The 26,992-nt window shown below is 34.0% G+C and overlaps 4 protein-coding genes and 1 long non-coding RNA gene across 6 annotated transcripts; 2 read left to right on the top strand and 3 right to left on the bottom strand.

Moving 5' to 3' along the window:
* Window positions 1-233: 233 nt before the first annotated feature.
* LOC118035931 (oligopeptide transporter 9-like) lies at window positions 234-3,301 on the top strand. The gene is made up of 6 exons (XM_035041602.2): window positions 234-903; window positions 1,045-1,142; window positions 1,242-1,811; window positions 1,902-2,160; window positions 2,257-2,439; window positions 2,516-3,301. The coding sequence occupies exons 1-6, from the start codon at window positions 430-432 to the stop codon at window positions 3,125-3,127; spliced, it is 2,196 nt and encodes a 731-aa protein (XP_034897493.1). The 5' UTR covers window positions 234-429; the 3' UTR covers window positions 3,128-3,301.
* Window positions 3,302-5,064: 1,763 nt separating this feature from the next.
* Window positions 5,065-9,356, bottom strand: LOC118035923 (uncharacterized). The gene is made up of 3 exons (XM_035041596.2): window positions 9,353-9,356; window positions 8,870-8,973; window positions 5,065-5,916 (listed from the first exon to the last, which is right to left on the bottom strand). The coding sequence occupies exons 1-3, from the start codon at window positions 9,354-9,356 to the stop codon at window positions 5,209-5,211; spliced, it is 816 nt and encodes a 271-aa protein (XP_034897487.1). The 3' UTR covers window positions 5,065-5,208.
* LOC140956226 (uncharacterized) lies at window positions 6,880-8,667 on the bottom strand. Of its 2 annotated transcripts, XR_012171398.1 has the most exons (3): window positions 8,413-8,667; window positions 7,757-7,827; window positions 6,880-7,116 (listed from the first exon to the last, which is right to left on the bottom strand). It is a non-coding gene; the product is annotated as an uncharacterized lncRNA (long non-coding RNA). The 2 variants fall into 2 exon arrangements; XR_012171397.1 differs by having other exon boundaries at window positions 7,757-8,667.
* A 6,116-nt stretch (window positions 9,357-15,472) lies between the features above and the next one.
* On the top strand, window positions 15,473-18,468 carry LOC118035920 (oligopeptide transporter 9-like). The gene is made up of 6 exons (XM_035041593.2): window positions 15,473-16,072; window positions 16,214-16,311; window positions 16,411-16,980; window positions 17,071-17,326; window positions 17,423-17,605; window positions 17,682-18,468. Exons 1-6 carry the CDS (start codon window positions 15,599-15,601, stop codon window positions 18,291-18,293), a joined length of 2,193 nt encoding a protein of 730 aa, XP_034897484.1. The 5' UTR covers window positions 15,473-15,598; the 3' UTR covers window positions 18,294-18,468.
* A 1,104-nt stretch (window positions 18,469-19,572) lies between these two features.
* Window positions 19,573-25,125, bottom strand: LOC118035919 (U-box domain-containing protein 44). Its single transcript, XM_035041588.2, has 5 exons — window positions 24,733-25,125; window positions 22,251-23,635; window positions 21,679-21,982; window positions 20,861-21,351; window positions 19,573-20,666 (listed from the first exon to the last, which is right to left on the bottom strand). The coding sequence occupies exons 2-5, from the start codon at window positions 23,481-23,483 to the stop codon at window positions 19,680-19,682; spliced, it is 3,015 nt and encodes a 1,004-aa protein (XP_034897479.1). The 5' UTR covers window positions 23,484-23,635; window positions 24,733-25,125; the 3' UTR covers window positions 19,573-19,679.
* Between the last annotated feature and the right edge of the window lie 1,867 nt (window positions 25,126-26,992).

Raw genomic sequence — 26,992 nt, 5'->3', positions numbered from 1 at the left:
GCATTGATATCAAAAATAATTTTAAAAAAATAAAAATAAAAATATTTTAATATAATTTAAATAAAATATACTTTTAAAAACAACAAAATGATACTCCCAACTCCCGGATATACTCCTAGAAAATAAAGGTAGTGAACCAAGCTGTTAGTGAATAGGTACAAGATAGCAAGGCATGAAACACAGTGCCTTTATTTTCTAAGGTCACATAATGAGGTCTGCAAAATATCCGAATCCATTAAAATTCATCGAATCCTTGTGCTGACCATTTCACACTTAGGTGGCCTTTAAGCAGAATCTTTCCTTATATTCTGCTAATAATCTCCTTAAAATGCTAGAGCTCTTCCAGCGGATACTTACACTACACTCGTTTTTATACAAGAGCAAAGACATACAGTTCTTGGCCATTCACTATCTGCGAATCTTGAGATCATGGCTGGGGCAAATGAGGTTCAGGCCATGGAAATAGAGGATGAAGAGGAGTGTCCAGTAAAGCAAGTAGATCTAACTGTTCTGAAAACTGATGACCCCACCTTGCCTGTTTTGACATTCAGAATGTGGGTTCTTGGTCTTGGTTCTTGTATCCTCTTGTCCTTTGTAAACCAGTTTTTCTGGTACAGGACACAACCGATGTTCATTTCGTCTATTTCTGCACAGATTGCTGTGGTGCCATTGGGGCATCTAATGGCTAAAAAACTGACCACTCGCAAGTTCTTCGAGGGTACAAGCTGGGAGTTTACCATGAATCCTGGACCTTTTAATATTAAGGAACATGTTCTGATCACAATATTTGCCAATTCGGGTGCTGGAACTGTTTATGCTACGCATATTCTCACTGCTGTTAAGCTATATTACAAGAGGAAACTGACTTTTGTTCCCGCCTTGTTTGTTATGATTACTACTCAGGTTTGTTTCCTTTTCCTTGTCAGATCTTCGCACGGTTGAATTAACATACTAGTATTTCTGTATGCTCTTGAATGCCCTTTTGCAGAAAGTTCATAGGATGGTTTCTGAAGATCTTTTAGTTGCTCTATGGATATATTCCAGGTACTGGGATTTGGTTGGGCTGGTCTTTTCCGGAGATATTTGGTAGAGCCAGGGGAAATGTGGTGGCCATCTAATCTGGTTCAAGTGTCTCTGTTCAGGTAATTATGTGTATTTGCAATCTGTATTAATCAATCGGCTGCTGTATTTATAGCATGGCTGTATCTTTAATTGTTTGTCTGAATCTATGATCAATGCAGGGCTCTACATGAGAAAGAGAAAAGACTGAAAGGCTACACAACTCGTACCCAGTTCTTTCTCCTCGTCATGACTTGCAGCTTTGCATACTATGTCTTGCCTGGTTATCTTTTCACTATGTTAACATCCTTCTCTTGGGTATGTTGGCTTGGTTCCAAGTCTGTTCTGGTTCAGCAGCTAGGTTCAGGCTTGCAAGGACTTGGAATAGGCGCTGTAGGGTTTGACTGGGCTACAGTTTCTGCTTATCTTGGAAGCCCACTAGCTAGTCCATGGTTTGCTACTGCCAATATTGCTGTTGGATTTACCCTAATAATGTATGTGATGACACCCATCTGTTACTGGCTCAATGTCTACAATGCCAAGAACTTTCCATTATATTCAAATGAGCTTTTTACAGAAAAGGGTAAGGAGTACGACATCCTTAACATCATCAATTCAAAGTTTCATCTGGATCGGGATGCTTATGCAAAGTTTGGGCCAATACACATGAGCACCTTCTTTTCTATGACTTATGGCCTTGGATTTGCCACACTTTCTGCTACCGTTATGCATGTCCTACTCTTTAATGGAAGGTAATAAGCCCCATCACATACATATCAACCTTTAGATGAAGCTATTGTCTTGTGTGTTCTAAGTTTTCTGTTTGTACCTGCCACATGCAGTGACCTATGGAAGCACAGCAAAAGGGCCTTTGGGGGCAGAAGGAAAATTGATGTTCATACAAGGCTCATGAAGAAATACAAATCAGTTCCCACATGGTGGTTCTACATCATCCTTGTCATAAACATTGCCGCTATAATCTTTGCTTGTGAGCATTACAATGAATCACTTCAACTGCCTTGGTGGGGTGTTCTGCTAGCTTGCGCCATCGCATTTTTCTTCACCCTGCCAATCGGTATCATCAATGCCACCACAAATCAGGTAAAAATGTTCAGACTTGTGCTTGCAAGCTAAGTTCAGTTATAGTGCAACCCCGTCATAATATCCTGATATTTTTGTTCTCTTTCGGGCAAACAGCAACCAGGTCTTAACGTTATCACGGAATACATTATAGGGTACATGTATCCAGAGCGGCCGGTTGCTAATATGTGCTTCAAGGTGTATGGATATATAAGCATGACTCAAGCTCTAACCTTTCTAGCAGACTTTAAGCTAGGGCACTACATGAAAATTCCACCTAGATCAATGTTCATGGCACAGGTTAGTTTTTTGTGAGTTTCAAATCAGTGCATGACATGATGTACAAGGTTCAACAGTGAACATAATGACTTCGCAGGTGGTAGGAACACTTGTGGCTGTACTCGTATACCTAGGAACTGCCTGGTGGATGATGGATGCCATTCCCAATCTTTGTAGTCAAGACAACGGCCCATGGAAATGCCCGATGGACAGGGTGTTTTTTGATGCTTCTGTCATATGGGGGCTGGTTGGACCGCGCAGAATCTTTGGCAACCTTGGCGAATATGGAGGTGTCAACTGGTTCTTTCTCGGTGGAGCTGTAGCCCCCCTCATAGTCTGGATTTTCCATAAAGCGTTCCCAAGAAAGGAATGGATCAGCCTCATTCACATGCCAGTCCTCTTAGGAGCAACATCAATGATGCCTCCAGCTTCTGCTGTGAACTACACCAGTTGGATTGTTGTTGGATTCCTCTCTGGATATGTTCTGTTCAGATATCGAACAGAATGGTGGAAACGTTATAATTACGTGCTCTCCGGTGGCCTTGATGCCGGGACAGCCTTTATGACTCTGTTGATCTTTTTCGCTCTCGGATACTGGGATGTTGGCCTGACATGGTGGGGAAGCAACTCGAACAACCCAGAAGGATGCCTCTTGGCTAGCTGTCCAACTGCCAAAGGGATCGTTGTAGATGGCTGCCCAGTTTTCTGATCAAACTGTATATTTTTACTCTCCTTTTGCCCCGTTTTCGAAACAATAATATTTACTTAGTAAATACATACAGACAGCTGGTTGCTGCTGTGCTTGATAATGGGTTCCTAGATGAAAAACTTTGTTGAAGATTTCCTTTTATTATGCAATCAAGTGGATTAAATTCTTCCAGAAGATCATTATCTTTGGAACTACTATAGTTTCAGACCAAGTATTGGAAGGAAAAACCGAAGTGGATGTGGACTTTCATGTTTGAGTTTGAAGTGATTTCAGGAATGGTGTTCACTTGCACAAGAACTGTTTTGGATGGAGACTCTCTATCCATATTTTTTCTTTCATATATATATATATATATATATATATATATAATGGCTCAGATTTTTTATTGCGAACCAAGAGTGAATTCATCGGAAATTATGCTTTTGCTATTAACTCCAAAATAATTAAGCCTTTTCAGCCAGATTTCTTAAACAGGGGCTTGAGGGCTGTATCGTTTTTCGATTTTTTCTAAATTGTTAAATTACTAATTTAACCTTGTCTGCAATCAAAATAAAATAGCTTTTTTGGTTTTGGTTTTGGTTTTGGTTTAGGGCTACTTTCGTCTTTTACGTATGGTTATTTTTTTATAGCATAACAGCCTGCCATCTAACTGGGTATCTTCTATATGTTTGCGGAACCTTCGTTGTAGTTATCCGAGGTCGACGAATCTAGTCTTGTCGATGACTGCAAAAGGTTTCTGAATAACAAGTAGGATACAATATGGAAACATGACGGAAAATATGTGAAAGAATTAAATTCTAATTTCATTAACTTAGTGTAAAGGCAAGTTATCAGAAGGAAATGTTAAATACATGTGTAAAAAGAACGGAAATCTTCCAGATGAACAATCAGAAATAAGAGGATTGTTCATTAAGAACATTCAATTGAGCAAGTAATTTAGCTGCTTGGGATTTCATGCTACTGCTTCCCCTTTGTGTTATATCAACTAATGACATCTTGGCTGAATTTCCATATTTATGCTTGAATTCAATTAGTCGAAAGATTCGCTCTAAAGCCCCCAGTGTTTTCTCCTGCACCCTGGCAGAAGGTGAGCTCAGTAGCTTTATAATTTGAACAATGGCATTTGCTTCAGCAAGCACCTTACTACCACTTTGTAGTTTCTGTCCATCGATCAATGTCAGGAGTGCATCTAATGAAGCTTCACAGACTCCAAGATCTGCTTCTCCAAGCATCCTCACCAGGGGTTCCAGTGCATTAGCCTATAAAATTAATTAAAAAAAATCCAAGAGGTATTATTCAAACATTGTTTTCTAAGATCCAAAACATCGTGACTTTAAATAGTGTTTTTACCATATTACTTTTCTTTCAAAACAATCCATGGCCTCGGGGGTGGAGATATAATTGTTATTTTTACTGGAATCATTAGTTATTGTTGAATTAATTGGGTCAAATTAGTTTTTATTTTTATTTTTTTTAACTATAATATAATTACTAATTTAATCTTGGTTGTTAAAAAAAAAAATAGCACTCGGGGTGTTTTTGATCTCTTACTTAGTTCCAACACAATTAAATTATTTCATTACTCTTGAAATTAAAAGAACTTATACTTGAGTTTAGGGGTATTTTAATCTTTTTAATTTGGTTATTTCTTAATTCTCAGGTTTTTTTATAGGTGATAAGGTTATTTTCTAAAAAACAAATTATTAAAGAGAGATTGAGGGTGCGTGAATAATTATTATAAATTTTGGACACTGCATGTTACACTGTCTGATAAATAAAAAGCTGCTTCCATAACGCGGTGACCGAATCGTCTCGGCAACCCTCCACTAATGGGAAGTGCTTGTGGTCTAAATGATCACAAGAAGGAGAAAGTGATGATCAAACAGAAAGTTTGTTGTTGAAAACATGGAAATTATAAGCATTAAGCATCATCAAGAGACAAGAAATTGACAGATTCTTTATTCTCATGGGGTCTCAAAAAGCAACTACTGGAAGAATAACCACAAACTCAACTGATTACTATAGCCTATTTCGTCATCTAAACACCTGGTTTTGTGGAATTTTTTTTTCTGCAGGCCCTTTTATTTGAGAGTCAATCTATTTTTTTTTTCCTGTTGTTGTATGATCGGAAATGATTCTTCCTCGTAGTTGCTTTTGGAAACCAAGCCCTCACATGTAATATTGCTCGAGTTGAAGTCACCACATGAATCCTCTCCAGAGCTAAAATCAAACTCATTTCCTGGACTCTGGCTCTCAAACTTGAATTCTGAACTAAAAATGTCGCCGCTCGAACCATGGCTTAGTGAATTATGACAGTCACCACCAACCGCTCTTTCATCCAGTAAGCAATCATGCATGAAATTGTCTTGGAAGCTTGTGTTATGATCAAATGTGCTGTTTGAATCCATAGGCTCACCTAAACTTGCAAAGCTGTCAAGTGAAAGCCACTCTGCAAACGTAACCTTTGTTGCTAAGGAGCTTCCTTTAGGTTCTTTAGGAGACTCAAACATCTCTGGAACTGACCGGTTGATATCAGCTGATGGTTTTTCCGTACTCATTGATGACTCAAGACTTGAAGCTTGCATTTTGAGTCTCTTCGGAGATGGTGAAAGTTCCATAATGTCTGAGTTTGAGCTGTCAGATTGAGCTCTTTTCCAAGGCTCCATTCCTTTATCTTTGAGCAACTTTTTCTTCAAGTAGGAATGCCAATGATTCTTTATCTCATTATCTGTTCTTCCAGGCAAATGCTGCGCTATCTGAGACCACCTAGTCAGTTCAGAACAGATTATCTCGGAAGATTAGTTGATATGCATAAACTGGTTTAGATATCCTTAGTTAAAAAAAAAAAAAAAAAGAATTCACAATAGCTCACAATTCCGTATAATCTACTATAGGAATGTATAACAAGCTAAGATACAATCTTAACTTTATTTTTTCAACTCAACAATTCTCTCTTCTTCGTAGTATTTGGCACTGTATTTTGAAAGCATTTAAAAAATAAAAAAAAATGTTTTTTTTTTTTTTTATTTTTTTTTTTGTTTTAAATTAATATGTTTTTGATATATTCAAATCAAGTACTCATATCAAAAATAATTTTTTAAAAATATAAAAATATTATTTTAATGTGTTTAGAATAAAAAACACTTTAAAAAACAATCATTACCATACTCCTAAACACCATCTTGTTAAACTAAGAGTTACATTTTATATATATTCAAATGAATATGCAAGCAAAGACAACTGTAAACCAAGTGAGTTTTAACCGACACATCATGAGCTATAGAAGAAAAACTACTACTTTGACAAAATTATAAGCAGAATAAATGACTACTGGTCAGGAGAAATATATAGGTAAGTCGAATAATTTAATTAATATGGTTTTGATTTGCTTGACTTTCATATGGTCTCAATCTTAATAGTGTTACCTCATAAAAATTTCAAGTTCAAAGATTTTATATTATATTGTTTCTAGATAGCTTACGTAATTTTTTAGAGCTTTTTCTTACAAGTCAAAAGGAGAATTAAGTGTCAATGTCACAGGAAATTAAACACACTCGTGAAAAATCAAAGTGTTGGCTTTTCGTTGGAAATGATTTTCGAAATGGGTCACAACTGGATTGTCACGACCCGAATCCCTGATCCGTGACCGGCAACGTAGGAGCGGTGTCGAAAGGACACCTCACCTACGCTAAGCCTCAGAACGAACATATCAAAAGAACAATTTGTTCCAAAATACGCAGCGGCTCATAATATTCAGAAATATTATATTATTCAAATACTGATGAAACCGAAAGATAGTTATTAAAACAAAAATAATAATTCATAATACTCATTACATTGTCAAAATCCAAATTTAATTAAAACAAGGTAACAGTGGAGCGTCTAAGACATCAAATCAAAATTGAAAGGAAAGCCTCGCGAACAAGCAAGGCATACCGACCAGAACTGGAGAAGCGGAAACACTCAACAAAGTTCCAGAAACTAAGAACCTGAAATAATATTAAAAATGAGAGGTGAGTTCAACCAACTCAGTGAGGGAATAACATTTAATATACATTTTAGATATTTCAGATATTAATAAGTTGTAAGATGATTTATCTTAATATACATATACATATACATATACATATACATATACATATACTTACTAAACATATTATCATAACGTAACATATTATTATAACGTAGTGGATTACATGTCAGAGATCAGATGACACCCGAAGGTGACCAGATGACACCCGAAGGTGACCAGATGAGACCCGTCGGTGACCAGATGACACCCGTCGGTGACCACTGTGGGATGATCAATCGCCACAGGCTGATGCCTCTCTCACCAGCTAGGTAACAGAATACTATGTGCACACAGGCTAACTATTCTCCGTTAGCATGGAGTACTGACAAGTCCCATATCAAGGCATAACAAATATTCACATAATCATCAAAGAAACGTATATCATATCAAATAGAATTTACTTTAACAGATTGCGAGTGCAAATTCAATAATAAATTAGTACTCGGAAAATAAAGCAACATATATAAATATTCAAGAAATTTACTAGTTGTACTCATTGTATAATCAACATACATATTTATTTATATTATATGCATATTAAAGATTATTCCACTCACCCGGAAAATACTGAACTAAAGGAATGTCAGACAAAAGACCCGAAAATCCGATTAAGGATCGTTAGGAGAACCTACAATAAATATATGCAATATACTCAAAAACAAATCAAACAAAAGATACCAATGCATAAAATAAACTGGGCTTAATCTCCCAAGTTTAGGGACTAAAATGACAATTTTCCAAAACAGGGACCAAAACGTAATTTTACCCAATTTTGAGGACCGAACTGTAAATATATAACCATACTGAAATATTACCCTTAAATCATCCTCAGTTCTGTTCAGAACCTCAATTTATGTCCCAGGGACCAATCTGTAAAATTTCCAAAGTTTGGGGACTAAACTGCAATTTCCGCAAATTGAGGGACCAAACTGAATTTTCGTCATCTTCAACCTCAAACCCAGAATTTCAACAGATTACCTACTGTTATCCCCTGATTTCTAACACAATTTTCACCATTTAAACAAAATCATAACTCAAAATCATTATCCTTCAATTCAATCTCTCAAAATCAACTAATTAATCAAATACCCATAATAATCAACTCCTAACCTTCAAATTAATTCATCAATTAACTCAACATACAAACTTCAAAACTCTACAATTAATCAAAACCGAAATTAACATATTATACACTTAAAACCATAAATCTTACCTTTTTACTTATTTCCTCTACTTCTCTTCTCCTTTTCCCCTTATTTTCCCTTATTTTCTCTTCTTCTTCTTCTTCCTCCCTTCTCTCTTACGGTTTGTTCTTCCAATATTCAGATCCCTCTTTTTTTTTTTTTTTTTTCTTATTTATATTTATCAACCATTGGTCAATTACCACACTACCCCTCAATCATTTATACCCTCTCTTTAAGCCTCCAAGGGCTTTATTGTATTTTCCAATCTTTTCAATTTTCAAAACATTACATGGATGCTTTTTGCTTATCACATTTGCTCAAGATAAGATTACGGGCTGCTCTAGGATAAGTTTACTAGTTCTTGTTCGTTTTTTTTTTTTTTTTTTTTTTTAAGATTCTTACTGTAATTCGGACCTACTTACTAGTTTACTCTAATTCTATAAGAGTGATGCTTTTTAATAACTATAATTATCTGCGATGAAGGGCCAGGATTGTCTCTCCTTCTTCTGCAGAAGGCATCCCTCTCTGTAATCCTGGTCTCAAGTAATTAATCCATCTTAACCGGCAGCTCTTCCCGTTCCTCTGCAAGCCTGCATTAGTACAATGTTTACAATATTTAGTGCTTCATGATCATGAAGACCTGGAAAAGTCAACTCATAAGGGCTTTCTAGTTATTTTATGAGGAAGCCGCCATCAATCCTTTTCTCTTGGAATATTCTAGGGATTCCACTGCGAATGCTGTCTGGATGATGCTAGCTGAATTAGCCAATCGATGATGAGAGGTTGGTAAATCTTAAGCTTGGCTTCACTCAAGAGTAATGAAGACTTTTCCGTAATTTAATTTGATGACTTCTTACATAATACATGGCCATTATTTTTTTAACAAATTATATGTACACAGAGTATTTTAAAAGAAATTGTAAACAATCATCTTAAAATTTTGATTAATCAAACCTATATAACACTTACTCATCATTAATAAATTAAATCAATCCCATCAACATGAAAACCTATTATCCTCCTCAATTTGCCCTTTAAATTTTAAATATAGTAAAGGTATCTCGAGTTTTTTTTCTATCTTTATTAAGTTTATTTTTTAAAAATAAATCATTATTTAATATTAAATTAATCAAGTATTGAGCTTTTTTAGTTGAGCTAAAAATTGGAATTTAACGAATTACATATTTAAAATATTAATCTGAGTTTGCCTTTCCCCCCCTTTTTTAAGCTTGTTTCATCCTTTTATAATTTTTTTTTAAAATAAAAATTTTATGTTATTTTGAAAGTAATATAAGTTACCTTGAAGTTTTTTTTTCTTTCTCAAATTTAACTTTTTAAAAGAAATTTTGTTTTTGAATTAAAATAAATTAAATTAATTGATTAATATAACCATGAGATGTTTTGCTTCATAATATATTTTTTTTATTTGTTTTCCTAATCATTGCTACTCTAACAACACATGTGATCTCTTTCAATTATTCAAATCTTAGATTTTTCTTGCTTCTTTGAAAATACTAGTATTGAATAAACACCTTTTTTTATATATAAAAAAATAAAATTGTTTTGTCCCATGGCATAGTGGTAACCATCTAACTAATAATTTCTAAATGGGAATGAAACTATTTATGTCACAAGAGGTTCTCGTTGCATCAAATTCAAATTTGCTCATTGATTTATAAAGTTTTTCTTTTTTTAAGTATTTTTTACTTATAAAAATCATCAAACTGATATTTTAAGATGTTTTTCAATGGTTTCAATGTGATAATATAAAAAAAATCTAAAAACAATATTACTTTAATTTATTTTTATTTGAAAAAGACTTTTCAAAAACATATACATGTTTTATCAAAAACACTATTATTCCATTTAGTAAGTAATGTAAAACAAGTTTTGTTCAAAACGGTAGCTTTATTTTTTCAAAAAAAAAAATGGATAGGAGAAACACCTCTAGAAATAAAAAAGAAATCTATGTCCCCTCTACAAAACATTATCTTTCAAACCTTATTTTAGGTTGCCGCCAATGTCATTCCCTTCCTTGTATTTCATACAATATGTTAGAAAATAATATAAATTACATCTTGATATCTTACCTAAAAATTTAAGCTATTAGGTTGAGATGATTTATAGTCATGGTATCAGAGCCTTAATCACCAAGTGGTCACGAGTTCAAATCTCATCACTCCATTTTATTTTATAAAAATCAAGTACAATATAATATAAATTTGTGCAAATTTCAAGTCCAAAAAGCTTTTACTTGAGGGGATATATTAAAAAATAATATAAATTAGATCTTAATAATTTATCTAAAAGTTTAAGTTATTGAATTGAAATAATTTTTTAACATAATTAAGGTTTGATCATTTCAGATTTGATTTATAGATAAGACTCTTTATTCATATAAGAGTTTTGTAAATTCAAATTTGAGAGGTTAGGTCATTTATATAAAGATTTAGAAATTATATCTTGTTATATATAAAAAAGCTCTGCATCCATTGAGAATATTAGATGATTAAAATCTTTCATTATCGTTTGTATGTGTGAACTCGAAGAAAAGTCAGGTGCTTGGAAACTTTTGATTAGAATGTTGAATAGACTTAGATATTGTCATCCATGAAAAGACATGATGTTATCTATAATATAATGATTAAAACTTGGCATGATACGAATCAATGCAAGTAAACTTGAAAAAAAAAAAAATGAGAATCTTAACATCTAACATTAAAAACTTTAAAAACATTTTATACATGTGTAAATTATATATAATTATCTCATATAAAAAAATTAATAAATATTTTATATGTATGGAGTCTATATATATCTTATAAAAAATTAAAATAATCCACATAAATAATACACGCGCGCCATACTTGAAAAAATATTTCATATAAATGAAAAATATACTATATCTATTTAGTAAAATATTTCTTAATTTTTCAATGCTAATAGATATTCCAGAGTCCAAAATGACTACACCATGATAGAAACTCTTGTAAAGAATCTTCAATATATTTTTATTTAACTCTCTGCATCCTCCTCCAATTAATTAATCAATGAGGGGAAAAATAATATTTAATTCAAAATTTATTGGGATAACCTCAATCATTCATGAAGAGTCTAACAATTTCTAAAAGAGAATGATCCCATTTATGTGTTAATTTAAGAAACCTTCGTTATAGAAAGCAAGGAGAGTTTATGTGTTAATAAATTTATAGATAATCAATGATGATTAATATCCTCCCACAACTATACGCTATACCTGTTTTGCATGAACAATAAATATTTTAAGAATTGAAAAAAAATATAATCAAAATCCTTAAACAAATACAATATCAAAATCTCTAAAACCCCATTTGATGAATTCGATAAAACTTCGAATTATATTCGGGCCTTTTCACAATTGATGGATGAGCTGACAAGGCGACTTTCACAGTCTCCTGCAAAAACAAATTTCCTATTAGAACATAACACCCTCTTATATTTAAATTAGTAAATGTAGGTGAAGAACAACACAAGGGATGTAGGAGAGTGAAAAATGAGAGAGTGTGACCTGCTCTGTTTTGTGTGCGAAAAAGAATTAGATGCGTGTTAATTAAAGGTACGTGATGTCGTTCTGATTTTTTAAGACTCGAACTATATTTGGTGGTGTGTGTTAATAGTTGAGACATGGTAATAGATTGAGGCTCAAATAGTTTTTTTTCTTAATTTTTTTTTAAAATTAAGATAGGAATATTTTGTCTAGGTTAACCCCATGAACCGAGAATAACAAGTCGATTTAGATTGATCATACATTAAAAAAAAAAAAAATCATATGGCTACACTTAGAGTTGTAAAGATAAAGGTTGTATATAATGACCTATTTGGGAATGTGGTTATGGTTGCTTTTAAAAATGATTTTAACTAAAAATATATATTAAAATAATCTAAAAATACCAAAAAAATATTAATTTAAAGTGAAAAAAATAAAAAAAATTCAAATTTTTTTCAAAAATATTTTTAAAATGTAAAAACAAACCGGGTTTTAGACTTCATAGAAGCCATGTAATTTATGGAAATTTAAACTATGGACTTTGTGGCTATATCTCTTCAACTTTCCTAGCATTTATTTTCTTGACCATATATGTATGTTGAGAGAAAACTACCTTTCTTTTAACTGCACATAATCTTTATCTCATTATAAAAAATAAAAATAAAAAAGAGAGAGAAAGAGAGTTAATTTGGATGCTTGCCTTGGTGTAAGTTAATTATAGTTAATGAGAAATATTTTTTCTAATCTTAATTAATTTTAAAAATTATTTTATTATGAAAAATTATGTAGCATATTTCTGATAAGCAGTGATTTTTTAAAGTAAGAAAAAGATATATTTTTATGTGGATTAAAAGTACAAATGAAGAATATACTATATTCATTTTTGTAAAATCTTTCTTAATTTTTCAATGCTAGATATTCAAGAGTCCAAAATGACTACAGCTTTCTTATTAAAAAAATTGCTGATGGTTGATGGATCAGGACACATCAATGAGGCCATTAATAGAGCCTTAAAATGATCATTGCACCCTGATAGAAACTCTTGCAAAGAATCTTCAATATATTTTTATTTAACTCTCTGCATCCTTCTCCAATTAATTAATTAATGAGGGGAAAAGTAATATTTAATTCTAAAATTTACTGGGATAACCTCAATCGATCATTCATGAAGAGTCTAACAATTTTTAAAAGAGAATGATCGTATTCAAGGGTGGAGCCAGAAAATATTTCCTCCCATAGGCTATTAAATAAATATATAAATATTTTTTAAAATTAATTATTAATTTATGTACATGAATTTTTGCAATTAATATTAAAGTTTTAATTCAAATACACTACCTAAAATATTAAAAAAATAAATTTGAAAGTACATAAAATTGAATTGAAAGTAAAAAATAAATTGATTATTGATGTTACATCCTTTGATATTTCATGAAATATAATTCATCTATAATTGAATTTGAGTTGATATTGTAATAACCCCTCAACCGGGATAAAATAGCAATCTCATGTCAACTGAAAAACAAAGTAATTAAATTTTTTTCCTTTCTCAATTCCTCCTTCCTTCACTTGATTCTTTCTTAGATTAATGTTATATAAGTTAGACTTTGTAAATTTATAAAGTTATTCTCATTTTTTTTTATTTTTTTCTTGGATTTTTTTATGTTTTTCCCTTACTTTTCTCTTTTTCTTTCTCCCCTTTTCTTTTTTTTCTTTGCCTATTATGCTTTTTCCCCGTCAACAACATATAAAAAGAAAGAAGAGCTTATTTGTTTTATTTTTTAATGGCAAATAACCATTTTACTCTTAATGAGTGGTTTTGCTTTTATTTGACAGTTTTTTTTTTTTTTGTTAACACTACTAAGCTCCATTCATCCTAAAATTTTAACTAGATTTTATTCAATATATTTTAAGATTCCTTGTAAAATTTAGCTTAATCTGATGGTCGAATTGAAAACCACACTCAATAATATAAAACTGGTCAAACTGTGTTTTTTCATTAAATTTCTGAATTTCTTTAAAAGTTCTGAAATTTTAACTTAAGCGAAAAACATTATATTAAAAAACTCTATGTAAATTTTCAGAATTTTTTTATAATTCATTCGAGAATTACATTTTTTTTACATAAAAACCAATAAAAAATATATTGATAAAATCTTAACCTAGCTATAGCTCATCCAAGTCTTTACGATGTCTCGCCGTTAATCCTATTGAAGTCATCACGTTTTAAGAAACCTTCGTTATTAGAAAGCAAGGAGAGTTTGTGTCATAAGATAATCAATGATGATTAATATGCTCCCTCGACTATACGCTCTAACTGTTTTGCATGAACAATAAATATTTTAAGAATTGAAAAAAAAAATCAAAATTTTTAAACATAAACTGAATTAGAAGAGTTCTTACTTTGATTCACCTAGGTGATAGATGTTCTTAGTTCTTGATCTTTGTATAAACAAATACAATAGATGCTTCTTTTTTTTTTACCTATATTTAAAGAGATACAAGGATGAAAAAATATATTTATAAATAAAATTAATCGAATATAATTATCTATCAACTTGTTTAAAAAGTATTTTGAAATGAATTGCTATGTGAATGCAAAAGGTGAAAAACTCAAAAATAGTTTAGAAATTGTTAATATGGTGTGAAAGCAATTCAATATTCTTGTACTCGTTGTTGAAAATGATTTGCATGGATAAGTACAATTCTATTTTTTTATTTCATTGTAATTAAATTATCTGATTTGAATTTAATTAATAAATAAATTGAGTTTATTTATTAAAACAGTTGGTGGATGAGGGATTAGGACAAATGAATGAAGCTAATAAATGTCAAAGAGAATTTGTTTTCAGGAATCTAATGGGTGGGAACTGTGGGCCTTTGTCTGAGTCGTAAAGATAAGGCTGTACTTGGACTTCATAGAAGCCATGGAATCTATGGACTATATGCCTATATGTCTTCGACTTTCCTGACATTTCTATACGTATGTCGAGAGAAAACCTTCCTTTTAATTACACATGCATAATCTTTATCTCATAAAAAAAAAAAAAGAAAAAAAAAAGGGGGGGGGGGTGGGTTTTAATTTGGATACAAAAATAGTATTTAAAAAAAAAATTTGAAATTTTTTATTTGTTTTAAATTAATATTATTTTTATATATTTATATTATTTTAATGGACTGATATAAAAAATAATTTTTAAAAAATAAAAATATATTATTTTAATATAATTTAAAATAAAAATAAACTTTAAAAAAACAACAAAATGATACTCCCAACTCCCGGATATACTCCTAGAAAATAAAGGTAGTGGACCAAGCTGTTAGTGAATAGGTACAAGATAGCAAGGCATGTGACACTGTGCCTTTATTTTCTAAGGTCACATAATAAGGTCTGCAAAATATCCGAATCCATTAAAATTCATCGAATCCTTGTGCTGACCATTTCACACTTAGGTGGCCTTTAAGCAGAATCTTTCCTTATATTCTGCTAATAATCTCCTTAAAATGCTAGAGCTCTTCTAGCGGATACTTACACTACACTCGTTTTTATACAAGAGCAAAGACAAACAGTTCTTGGCCATTCACAAAATGCTAGAGCTCTTCTAGCGGATACTTACACTACACTCGTTTTTATACAAGAGCAAAGACAAACAGTTCTTGGCCATTCACTATCTGCGAATCTTGAGATCATGGCTGGGGCAAATGAGGTTCAGGCCATGGAAATAGAGGATGAAGAGGAGTGTCCAGTAAAGCAAGTAGATCTTACTGTTCTGAAAACTGATGACCCCACCTTGCCTGTTTTGACGTTCAGAATGTGGGTTCTTGGTCTTGGTTCTTGTATCCTCCTGTCCTTTGTAAACCAGTTTTTCTGGTACAGGACACAACCGATGTTCATTTCGTCTATTTCTGCACAGATTGCTGTGGTGCCATTGGGGCATCTAATGGCTAAAAAACTGACCACTCGCAAGTTCTTTGAGGGCACAAGCTGGGAGTTTACCATGAATCCTGGACCTTTTAATATTAAGGAACATGTTCTGATCACAATATTTGCCAATTCGGGTGCTGGAACTGTTTATGCTACGCATATTCTCACTGCTGTTAAGCTATATTACAAGAGGAAACTGACTTTTGTTCCCGCCTTGTTTGTTATGATTACTACTCAGGTTTGTTTCCTTTTCCTTGTCAGATCTTCGCACGGTTGAATTAACATACGAGTATTTCTGTATGCTCTTGAATGCCCTTTTGCAGAAAGTTCATAGAATGGTTTCTGATGATCTTTTAGTTGCTCTATGGATATATTCCAGGTACTGGGATTTGGTTGGGCTGGTCTTTTCCGGAGATATTTGGTAGAGCCAGGGGAAATGTGGTGGCCATCTAATCTGGTTCAAGTGTCTCTGTTCAGGTAATTATGTGTATTTGCAATCTGTATTAATCAATCGGCTGCTGTATTTATAGCATGGCTGTATCTTTAATTGTTTGTCTGAATCTATGATCAATGCAGGGCTCTACATGAGAAAGAGAAAAGACTGAAAGGCTACACAACTCGTACCCAGTTCTTTCTCCTCGTCATGACTTGCAGCTTTGCATACTATGTCTTGCCTGGTTATCTTTTCACTATGTTAACATCCTTCTCTTGGGTATGTTGGCTTGGTTCCAAGTCTGTTCTGGTTCAGCAGCTAGGTTCAGGCTTGCAAGGACTTGGAATAGGCGCTGTAGGGTTTGACTGGGCTACAGTTTCTGCTTATCTTGGAAGCCCACTAGCTAGTCCATGGTTTGCTACTGCCAATATTGCTGTTGGATTTACCCTAATAATGTATGCGATGACACCCATCTGTTACTGGCTCAATGTCTACAATGCCAAGAACTTTCCATTATATTCAAATGAGCTTTTTACGGAAAAGGGTAAGGAGTACGACATCCTTAACATCATCAATTCAAAGTTTCATCTGGATCGGGATGCTTATGCAAAGTTTGGGCCAATACACATGAGCACCTTCTTTTCTATGACTTATGGCCTTGGATTTGCCACACTTTCTGCTACCGTTATGCATGTCCTACTCTTTAATGGAAGGTAATAAGCTCCATCACATACATATCAACCTTTAGATGAAGCTATTGTCTTGTGTGTTCTAAGTTTTCTGTTTGTACCTGCCACATGCAGTGACCTATGGAAAAGCAAAAGGGCCTTTGGGGGCAGAAGGAAAATTGATGTTCATACAAGGCTCATGAAGAAATACAAATCAGTTCCCACATGGTGGTTCTACATCATCCTTGTCATAAACATTGCCGCTATAATCTTTGCTTGTGAGCATTACAATGAATCACTTCAACTGCCTTGGTGGGGTGTTCTGCTAGCTTGCGCCATCGCATTTTTCTTCACCCTGCCAATCGGTATCATCAGTGCCACCACAAATCAGGTAAAAATGTTCAGACTTGTGCTTGCAAGCTAAGTTCAGTTATAGTGCAACCCCGTCATAATATCCTGATATTTTTGTTCTCTTTCGGGCAAACAGCAACCAGGTCTTAACATTATCACGGAATACATTATAGGGTACATGTATCCAGAGCGGCCGGTTGCTAATATGTGCTTCAAGGTGTATGGATATATAAGCATGACTCAAGCTCTAACGTTTCTAGCAGACTTTAAGCTAGGGCACTACATGAAAATTCCACCTAGATCAATGTTCATAGCACAGGTTAGTTTTTTGTGAGTTTCAAATCAGTGCATAACATGATGCACAAGGTTCAACAGTGACCATAATGACTTCGCAGGTGGTAGGAACACTTGTGGCTGTACTCGTATACCTAGGAACTGCCTGGTGGATGATGGATGCCATTCCCAATCTTTGTAGTCATGACAACGGCCCATGGAAATGCCCGATGGACAGGGTGTTTTTTGATGCTTCTGTCATATGGGGGCTGGTTGGACCGCGCAGAATCTTCGGCAACCTTGGCGAATATGGAGGTGTCAACTGGTTCTTTCTCGGTGGGGCTGTAGCCCCCCTCATAGTCTGGATTTTCCATAAAGCGTTCCCGAGAAAGGAATGGATCAGCCTCATTCACATGCCAGTCCTGCTAGGAGCAACATCAATGATGCCTCCAGCTTCTGCTGTGAACTACACCAGTTGGATTGTTGTTGGATTCCTCTCTGGATATGTTCTGTTCAGATATCGAACAGAATGGTGGAAACGTTATAATTACGTGCTCTCCGGTGGCCTTGATGCCGGGACAGCCTTTATGACTCTGTTGATCTTTTTCGCTCTCGGATACTGGGATGTTGGCCTGACATGGTGGGGAAGCAATTCGAACAACCCAGAAGGATGCCTCTTGGCTAGCTGTCCAACTGCCAAAGGGATCGTTGTAGATGGCTGCCCAGTTCTCTGATCAAACTCTATATTTTTACGCTCCTTTTGCCCCGTTTTCGAAACAATAATATGTACTTCTGTAAATACATACAGACAGCTGGTTGCTGCTGTGCTTGATAACGGGTTCCTAGATGAAAAACTTTGTTGAAGATTTCCTTTTATTATGCAATCAAATGGATTAAATTCTTCCAGAAGATCATTATCTTTGGAACTACTGTAGTTTCAGACCAAGTATTGGAAGGAAAAACCGAAGTGGATGTGGACTTTCATGTTTGAGTTTGAAGTGATTTCAGGAATGGTGTTCACTTGCACAAGAACTCTTTTGGATGGAGACCCTCTATCCATATTTTTTCTTTAAAATATATATATATATATATATTCATTAAAATTTATTGGGACAACATCAATCATTCATTGAGAAGATTAATTAAGAAAAATCCAGGAGGTATTATTCAAACATTGTTTTCTAAGATCCAAAACATCGTGACTTTAAATAGTGTTTTTACCATATTACCTTTCTTTCAAAAAAATCCATGGCCTCGGGGGTGGGGATATTATTGTTATTTTCACTGGAATCATTAGTTATTATTGAATGGACAAAGACTACATTCCTTCATCTTGGAGCAACTTTTTCTTCAAGGAGGAATGCCAATGATTCTTTGTCTCATTATCTGTTCTTCCAGGCAAATGCTTGTACTATCTGAGACCACCTAGTCAGTTTAAAACAGATTGTCTCCATTAGTTCCGCTTTATTGACACAAAAGACGGAAAATCTCTACTTGGACTTTCATGTTTGAGTTTGAAGTGATTTCAGGAATGGTGTTCACTTGCACAAGAACTCTTTTGGATGGAGACTCTATCCATATTTATTTTTTTCAAAAAAAAACAAAAAACCATAATGGCTCAGATTGTTATTGCGAACCAAGAGTGAATTCATCGGAAATCATGCTTTTGCTATTAACTCCAAAATAATTAAGCCTTTTCAGCAAGATTTCTTAAACAGGGGAATGAGGGCTTTATCGTTTTTTCGATTTTTTCTATACTGTTAAATTACTAATTTAACAGAAGATCTACACTCAAAATAAAATAGCTTTTGGTTTTGGTTTAGGGATACTTTTGTCTTTTACGTATGGTTATTTTTTTCTAGCACAACAGCTTGCCATCTAACTGGGTATCTTCTATATGTTTGCAGAACCTTCGTTGTAGTTATCCGAGGTCGACGAATCTAGTCTTGTCGATGACTGCAAAAGGTTTCTGAATAACAAGTAGGATACAATTTGGAAACATGACAGAAAATATGTGAAAGAATTAAATTCTAATTTAATTAACTTGGTGTAAAGGCAAGTTATCAGAAGGAAATGTTAAATACATGTGTAAAAAGAACGGAAATCTTTCAGATGAACAATCAGAAATAAGAGGATTGTTCATTAAGAACATTCAATTGAGCAAGTAATTTAGCTGCTTGGGATTTCATGCTACTGCTTCCCCTTTGTGTTATATCAACTAATGACATCTTGGCTGAATTTCCATATTTATGCTTGAATTCAATTAGTCGAAAGATTCGCTCTAAAGCCCCCAGTGTTTTCTCCTGCACCCTGGCAGAAGGTGAACTCAGTAGCTTTATAATTTGAACAATGGCATTTGCTTCAGCAAGCACCTTACTACCACTTTGTAGTTTCTGTCCATCGATCAATGTCAGGAGTGCATCTAATGAAGCTTCACAGACTCCAAGATCAGCTTCTCCAAGCATCCTCACCAGGGGTTCCACTGCATTAGCCTCTAAAATGCAGAAGGAAGATTCCACTGTACAAATTCCCTGATGTACAGGGCAGCATGTGACTGGTGCAGCCAAGCAGGAGAAAAGACCGCGTTTTTTCACCGGGCTGCTTAAGGAACTTGAACTTTCAGAAAGCTGTTTAAGTGAAATGGCAGCACTTTGTTTCATCAAAGCAGTTCCAGAAACCAGTAATTGTACAAGCACCGGAATAATTCCAACTTTAGCTACTCTCTGCTGCCACTCCTGATTCTCAGTGAAACGACAAAGAGCTTTAATGGCATTCTCTGTTATCTGCTTTCTGTGTGAGGCATTTCTGCTCTCATCAGTGAGACAGGTAGAAATGACCTGAACTGCCCCAGCATCTACAAGCCACAAAGTTATATTTGAGTCATCAGGAAGATTAGAAATAATACCCATGGCTGCAGCAATCTCCTCCACATCAGTTGATGTCATAATGACCTTGACCAGGGTCTCAATGCATCTTTGACCCACATGTTCCAAAATGATGCTGTTATCACCATCTTCTGTCAAGCAGCAGAACAGCTTCATGGCATTTGCCCGTACTATACTATGATCATGCTCACATAATTGAACCAATACTTGGACAGCAGAGAGCTACAAATAACAAAAGCATTAAAAAATGAGGGAATAGGCAATTTCATACAAAAATGATTTTTGATCATTTGTTCCAAGATCAGAAAAGAAAATCTGGGTATGCAGAAGGGCATTGGATTATCTAAAAGTGCCATGGATATACTAAGGTCAGAGTTCTTTTCATTGATACTAAAAGTGCTCAAAGGATTGCATACCTGTCTCAGTTTTGCTCTTATTTCTACACCGGAAGGAGATTGGCACATTGCAAGAAAAGTTCGAAGAATGCTCTTCTGAATCTCTGGACCCGTCAAGGAAATTAGACAGAAGAGCTTAAAAATATCTTCCTCGGATTCCAGTAATGAGATCTGCTCATGATCAGCTTCTTGGCAAGTGGTTGCTATGGCAAGGTTCATAATTATGGCTGCAACATGCTCGCGCAAACGTGGCGATGATAAGCTGTGTCGATAAAGAATTTCAAACAGAGGTCCAACTGCACCTTCTCTGATCATCTGAAGACCATTTTCTGGTACATTTGAAAGGTTCTGAAGAGCTTTAACAGACACTTTTTTCACTTCTAAATCATCATTCGAGAGAAATCGAAGAAGAGGCTCTAGTGCCCCATATTTAAACAAGGATAATTTATTGTGATCAGTCAAATCAATTTCTGCTAATGTCTCAGCCATGACCATTCTAACATTTTCTGGCCCTGCATCATGTGACAAGAAACTAATCGTCATCATCTTGATAAAAGGTTACTAGGTAAGAACATAGACAAACAACCTTAAACACACATCTTAATAAGCAATCATGTAGAAACTTATCCTCTGCTGATCACTAATTTCTCAAGGAAATATAAACATTGGTCAGACATTTGAACTCGGTGATATTTATCAGAATAAAGCTTGCATATGAATGACCAAGATTTCTTGACGATAAGAATTTTTAATCATTGCAAAAAGCTAAATCAACTGAGTAGCACACCTGTTGTTAGATTCATCATTGAAGAAATATAAATACCATTATAAAAGCATACCTGAAGAAAGAAGCCGCAGTAATGGCTTAAAATAGTTAGCCTTTGCCATCTGTATAACATTTTGATCAAGGAAAGACAGATTCTCCAAAAGCTCTCCTGCATCTCTGGCAGCTTCAATTTCCTCACTGTTTAATGTGGTCACTAGGAGAAAAATACAGGCCTGAATATTTCCGATTAAATCTCGCACCGCATTGTTTCTTGATAGTTCAAGTAACAACTGCAAGGCTAACTTGCTTTCCCCAATCTGGCGTGCAAGCGACCGAACAATAAATTCAAGTGCATGATCTACTTCAGCAATTTTTTCCTGCCAAAATAGTATGTTCAACTTGATAAAACATCTGAAAATTACACACACACACATATATATAAAGATGAATTATGAGAAAGTTGAGGGCATCCATCTTCTTCAGAATTGACAAAGTATCATCCTACCTTATGTTGCTAAAAGAACAAAATAAGAAAGTGAGATTATTTACAGGATGACCCATCAAAGAACATTACATGGCTAGTTCAGGTTTTTTTCTTTTTATCTTATCAATGATGAACAATTAAACTGTGGTCTTCAGATGTACCTTATTGTGGTCACTGCCCTTTGCAAGGATGCAAAGGACGGACAGGGTATGGATTCTTATTTCACGATTTCTCGCACCAAGAAGTGCAGTAAGAACTGGCACATAGTCCTCCAACATCACCCATTCTTGGTGCATCTCTCGTTCTGCCATCAGATCTTGCAGCTTGCCCAATGATTGAAGGACTTCTTGGTCTTCATTTGATCGAAGTTTTTGTTTAATGGAAACAATGATAACCAAGTTGTTTCTTTCCTTCCACTCCTCAATCGATCTACGAAGAGTTACGTTAGGTCGTAAAACCGAAGTGTCCAAGGTAGTGAAGGTCAAGGGACAAAGGTTGTGCCCTTCTGCAAACCATTTCTCTATTGCACTTCTCTCGAATGTCTTACCAGAGGATGTTTCCACAGGATCAACCATTACATCCTGAGTAATTGGACAAAAGAATGAATGGAGAGGTTCCAAAGTTTGTCTACCCAGAGAATTTCTCTTGTCAAGGTACTTCCTCTCTCGCTCCTCATAAGATGTAGTGGCATCAGCCTTTCCAAGAAACGAACTGATCTGCTCCATCTGTGTAGCTTCTGCCATGTCCTTTCTTAGCTTGAAATTTTCAATTTCGTTTTTGAATTCTTCAAACTCCCTTTTCAAAGCTGACCGATCACCAGAGATCCCAACAGCTTTTGCAATACTAGCCAATAAATTGTTTGCACAAGATTGATCTACATTTCCCTCCTTTATTGCCCACTCAATCTTTCCCAAGACTTCCTCCTCCAATCCTGCTGCTCGATATTCTGCATCCAGCATATTCTTGCATAGCTTGCTGATTTCATTACCTAAACCCAATGAAACATCTAACGAGGCAAGAGGTATGAGACTCAAGGCACGACCGATCTCTTTCGTGCACGCCTCTAAATGCTTGACAATTTTTCGACAATTCAGTAAGAGATAGACCTTGTTCTTGCTGCTGCACTCAACAACTAGCCTCTTAGCAACTTTAGCCTCACAATTTAGAATCTCTACGGCACTATTCAAGTTCTCAGAATGGTCTAGGTTGAACTTTGCTAAATCTTTCAAGAAATATGCTGTCTTCTCCAAGTACGTCAAGAATCTCTTGAAATTCTCCTTTTGAATTAGCACTTCTTTGGCTGCATGTACTGTGTCAAATATGGAAACTACAGTATGTGAAAGCAACTCCGATACTGAAACGATTGATGCATTGACAAGAACTTCCCTTGCCATCTCATTACTAAGGAAAACCTACAGATAGATCAGCAACTCTTATCAAGTTACCTAAAAGTCGCAAAATTAACGATTCAAGAGTCCAACGCTTTCTTGAAATCTTCCGACAGCAATGCCACAAATCAAACTCACATTCAAGAAAGTACCTGTGTCTGCAATCAGTTTCAGAAAATTTTCTTAGACAATAGACGTATTCTTCTTCAACCAAACAACACAACTTTGAGAGCAAATGTAAACAGATATAATGAAAATATACACCAGATGAATTTTTCTTGTTTCACTTGCCAACAAAGGGGAAAACGAAATCAAAATTCTTCTCAAAATTCAAACAGCTGAACTAATAGTAAGGTTCGAAAACAATCTCATGGATCATCATATTCTAGTCATAACTGAAAGATTTTGGCAATGTCATTAACTGATATTTTTTAAAAATATAATTTAAAACTCGTGATTGCATACATAAAGAAATCCTTGTTCCAAAGTCTCAACTAATTTCTCTGCAAGCGCTCGCAAACATACAAACACACCCATGCATGTTTGCTAAGACTCAAGAATCTAAATCAAGAACGCATACCTAAGACAAAATCGATTATTTTCAAAATTTCTTTAATTTCCTTCTCTTGAATTTGTAGTCTCTAAATGGAAATAATCATGTCTGATTAGAGAATAATATAAATTATATCGACCTCATTTAATAGTTTAAGCTAATGGGTTGAAATGGTTTTTTCATATGATAATATTAAAGCCTTAATAATCAAGTAGTCATGAGTTCGAATTTTACTATTTTTATTTATTTGATAAAAATTAAATATAAAATAGCATGAGTTTGTGTAAATTTCAAACCCAAAAATAAAAAAAATGAGTTATAAATAATTTTTTTACATGTTAAAACATCCAACATAACATCCAAGACTTTGTTTTAGGTATAAAACAGCACATTGGATGTCTAGATAATCAGATTTGGCACACAATGAAGCAAATTTCCTCTAATCTTTCACTAATAAATCACTAAGCAAGCACAGAAAAAACCAAAGAATGAAAAAAATAAAAAGAAAGGTACATACATACTACATATATGTATATATGAAACCTGTCATAATTTGATTAGAAATTTAATCTAATTAATTATTCCTAATCAAAAAATTAAACAGTCCAACTCGAAACAAAACACATATTAATACATTCTGTTATGCCAACTTTCTCAGCAACCAAACAAACCCCTTAAAACACACACGGAAAGAAAACTGACCTGATGATCCGAAAGAAAAACCAGCAGAGTCTCCAATGCAGAGCTAAAACTTTAGGGTTTGATGAAGATAGGGAGAGGGTAGCAGGCAGCGAAAGAAAATGGGAAGAAATTCTTCTTCGTCTTTTATTTTTATTTTTAGCAATTTATCGTTCTTTATGGTCTAGCACATAACCGAAGACTTGGAGTCAACGAACACTGTGTGTCACTACACCATGGTTATTGTGCATGTGATCTATAAGGTCTTGCCACGTAATAGAATCAAGATGTTATGGTATATGATGGGACACGTGGAGAATCATGAGGTGATAGTCTATGAAGTGAAGTTAGTCGGTGCGGGTATGGGAATTATGCCCGGAGCGTGGTGGACGTTGTCGTGGAACAGGCGCCAAGTAACTGTAACAATGTTGGTTATTTATTTTTTAAAGTATTTTTTTATTTTGAAATATATTAAAATAATATTTTTAGAAAAAATATTAATTTTAATATCAATATATAAAAAAATTTTAAAATTATTAAAAATTTAATTTAAAAAATTTTAATTTTTTAAAAACTCAGTTAAATCACAAAAAAAACTCACCCAAACTTTTTGTTTTTTTATAAAATGCAATACCACCACCCCCAACAACCATCTTATTACCCATGCAAAATTACTAAAATTAATATAAAATTATTTTTAACACTTCATTTTTAACGGTTTAAATTAAGTATTTTTTTATTATTCATCTTTTATACACACACACACACCCCCCGTTTTAAATTTAATTAAGATAATATTAATTATCATAAATTTGGTTCATATCACTTTTATTTTTTATATTAACACAAAATAACAAAGGTTTATGTTTTTACGGCATTACTTGATATTTTATATCTAAGTACTTGTATCGAAATAGCTCTTTGATTCAATAATTTGTTGTTGTAGCTGTTCCCTTTTTTCTTTTCTTTTTTATTCAAGCTCTGCTTTGTTTTGCACGCATGGAGTTCACACACACACACACACACATATATATAATTAGATTCCATGGAACACACAGCTAGAAGATTTGACCGAGTATTAAATATTTAATATTGAAAAGAAAATTACCTGCAGGTACGGGCATTGGTGGCTATGGTTGTCAAAGCAGCCATGTTCTTTATTGGTTACAATAAAACCCATTAATTAATTTATGAATTAAGAATCTTATCTTCTCACACTATACCATAATGCTTGCCATGAATTAATGAACAGTTAAACTTTCCTGTTGATGCTTCCATCATTCAAAGTCATCTTCAGATTCTCAGGAAATAAATTTAGCAGAAAGCACAGCATTATCTTCTTAATTTGTACATGGTACGGAGTTTTATTTTTCAAATCCGCAATCAGACAATAATCTAACGAGGGTATCAGTAATGGAGCTTAATATATGAGCGCCAATAGGCTAAATGTCTGTTAGTCTATAGCTTGGACGGCAAAGTATACTGCTCAGGCATACTAATCAAGGTCATTTTACCAAATAAATACACTAATTGTAGCTCAACTCATGATATTAATTAGCTTATTGCCTATTTGTTAGAAAATTAAGCAGGTAATATATCTCACTAATCTTAAATTTGATTAAAATTAAAGTTTATTTTCTAGAAATTGGTTTCTAAAGAATTATTTTTCAAACTTTCTTATCTATATTTGTTTAGAAATAAATGTCTTTAGCACTGTAAATAAGTTCAGTTTTTATATACTAAAAATCAAATTCGTTAATTTTTATCCAACAAGATAGACGATGAAGAATTAATCAAGTCAAGAACTGCATCCCAATTTGAATGAAATTTGAAATAAATCTCTATCATTCCAAAATAATAAAGACAAGGGAATACATTTTCATTATATTTATTTTTTCCATCTCAAAACGTTAACCAAATTCATTCAAAAGAAAATGAAGAGAAGAAAAAGAAAAGAGTAGGGAAAATGTTCAAGAAAGCAACTCCATCAATTAACACCATCAGGAATCATAAATAGTAGCTAAAAGTGTGTTTCTTCTACACTTGAAACAAATAAAAGATGAGAGAAGGAAGCATACAAGAGTGATATTGATTCGGCTCGTCCTCAGCGAAGAACTTCTGATGCAAATACAGAAGATGAGCTGGATCAATACCACGCCATGTCTGCTTCTCCAAAAACATGCCCATTTCTTGATCTCTCTTCCATGGACACTGCTTCACCTCAATGCTTGGATAGAGGAGGTGGAACCTCCATATATATAGAAGAAGAGGAGGAGGAGCTAGG

The sequence above is a fragment of the Populus alba genome, chromosome 12, assembly GCF_005239225.2.
Source record: "Populus alba chromosome 12, ASM523922v2, whole genome shotgun sequence".
Classification (NCBI taxonomy): Eukaryota; Viridiplantae; Streptophyta; class Magnoliopsida; order Malpighiales; family Salicaceae; genus Populus; species Populus alba.
This window is presented reverse-complemented; position numbering and strand designations above follow the sequence as displayed.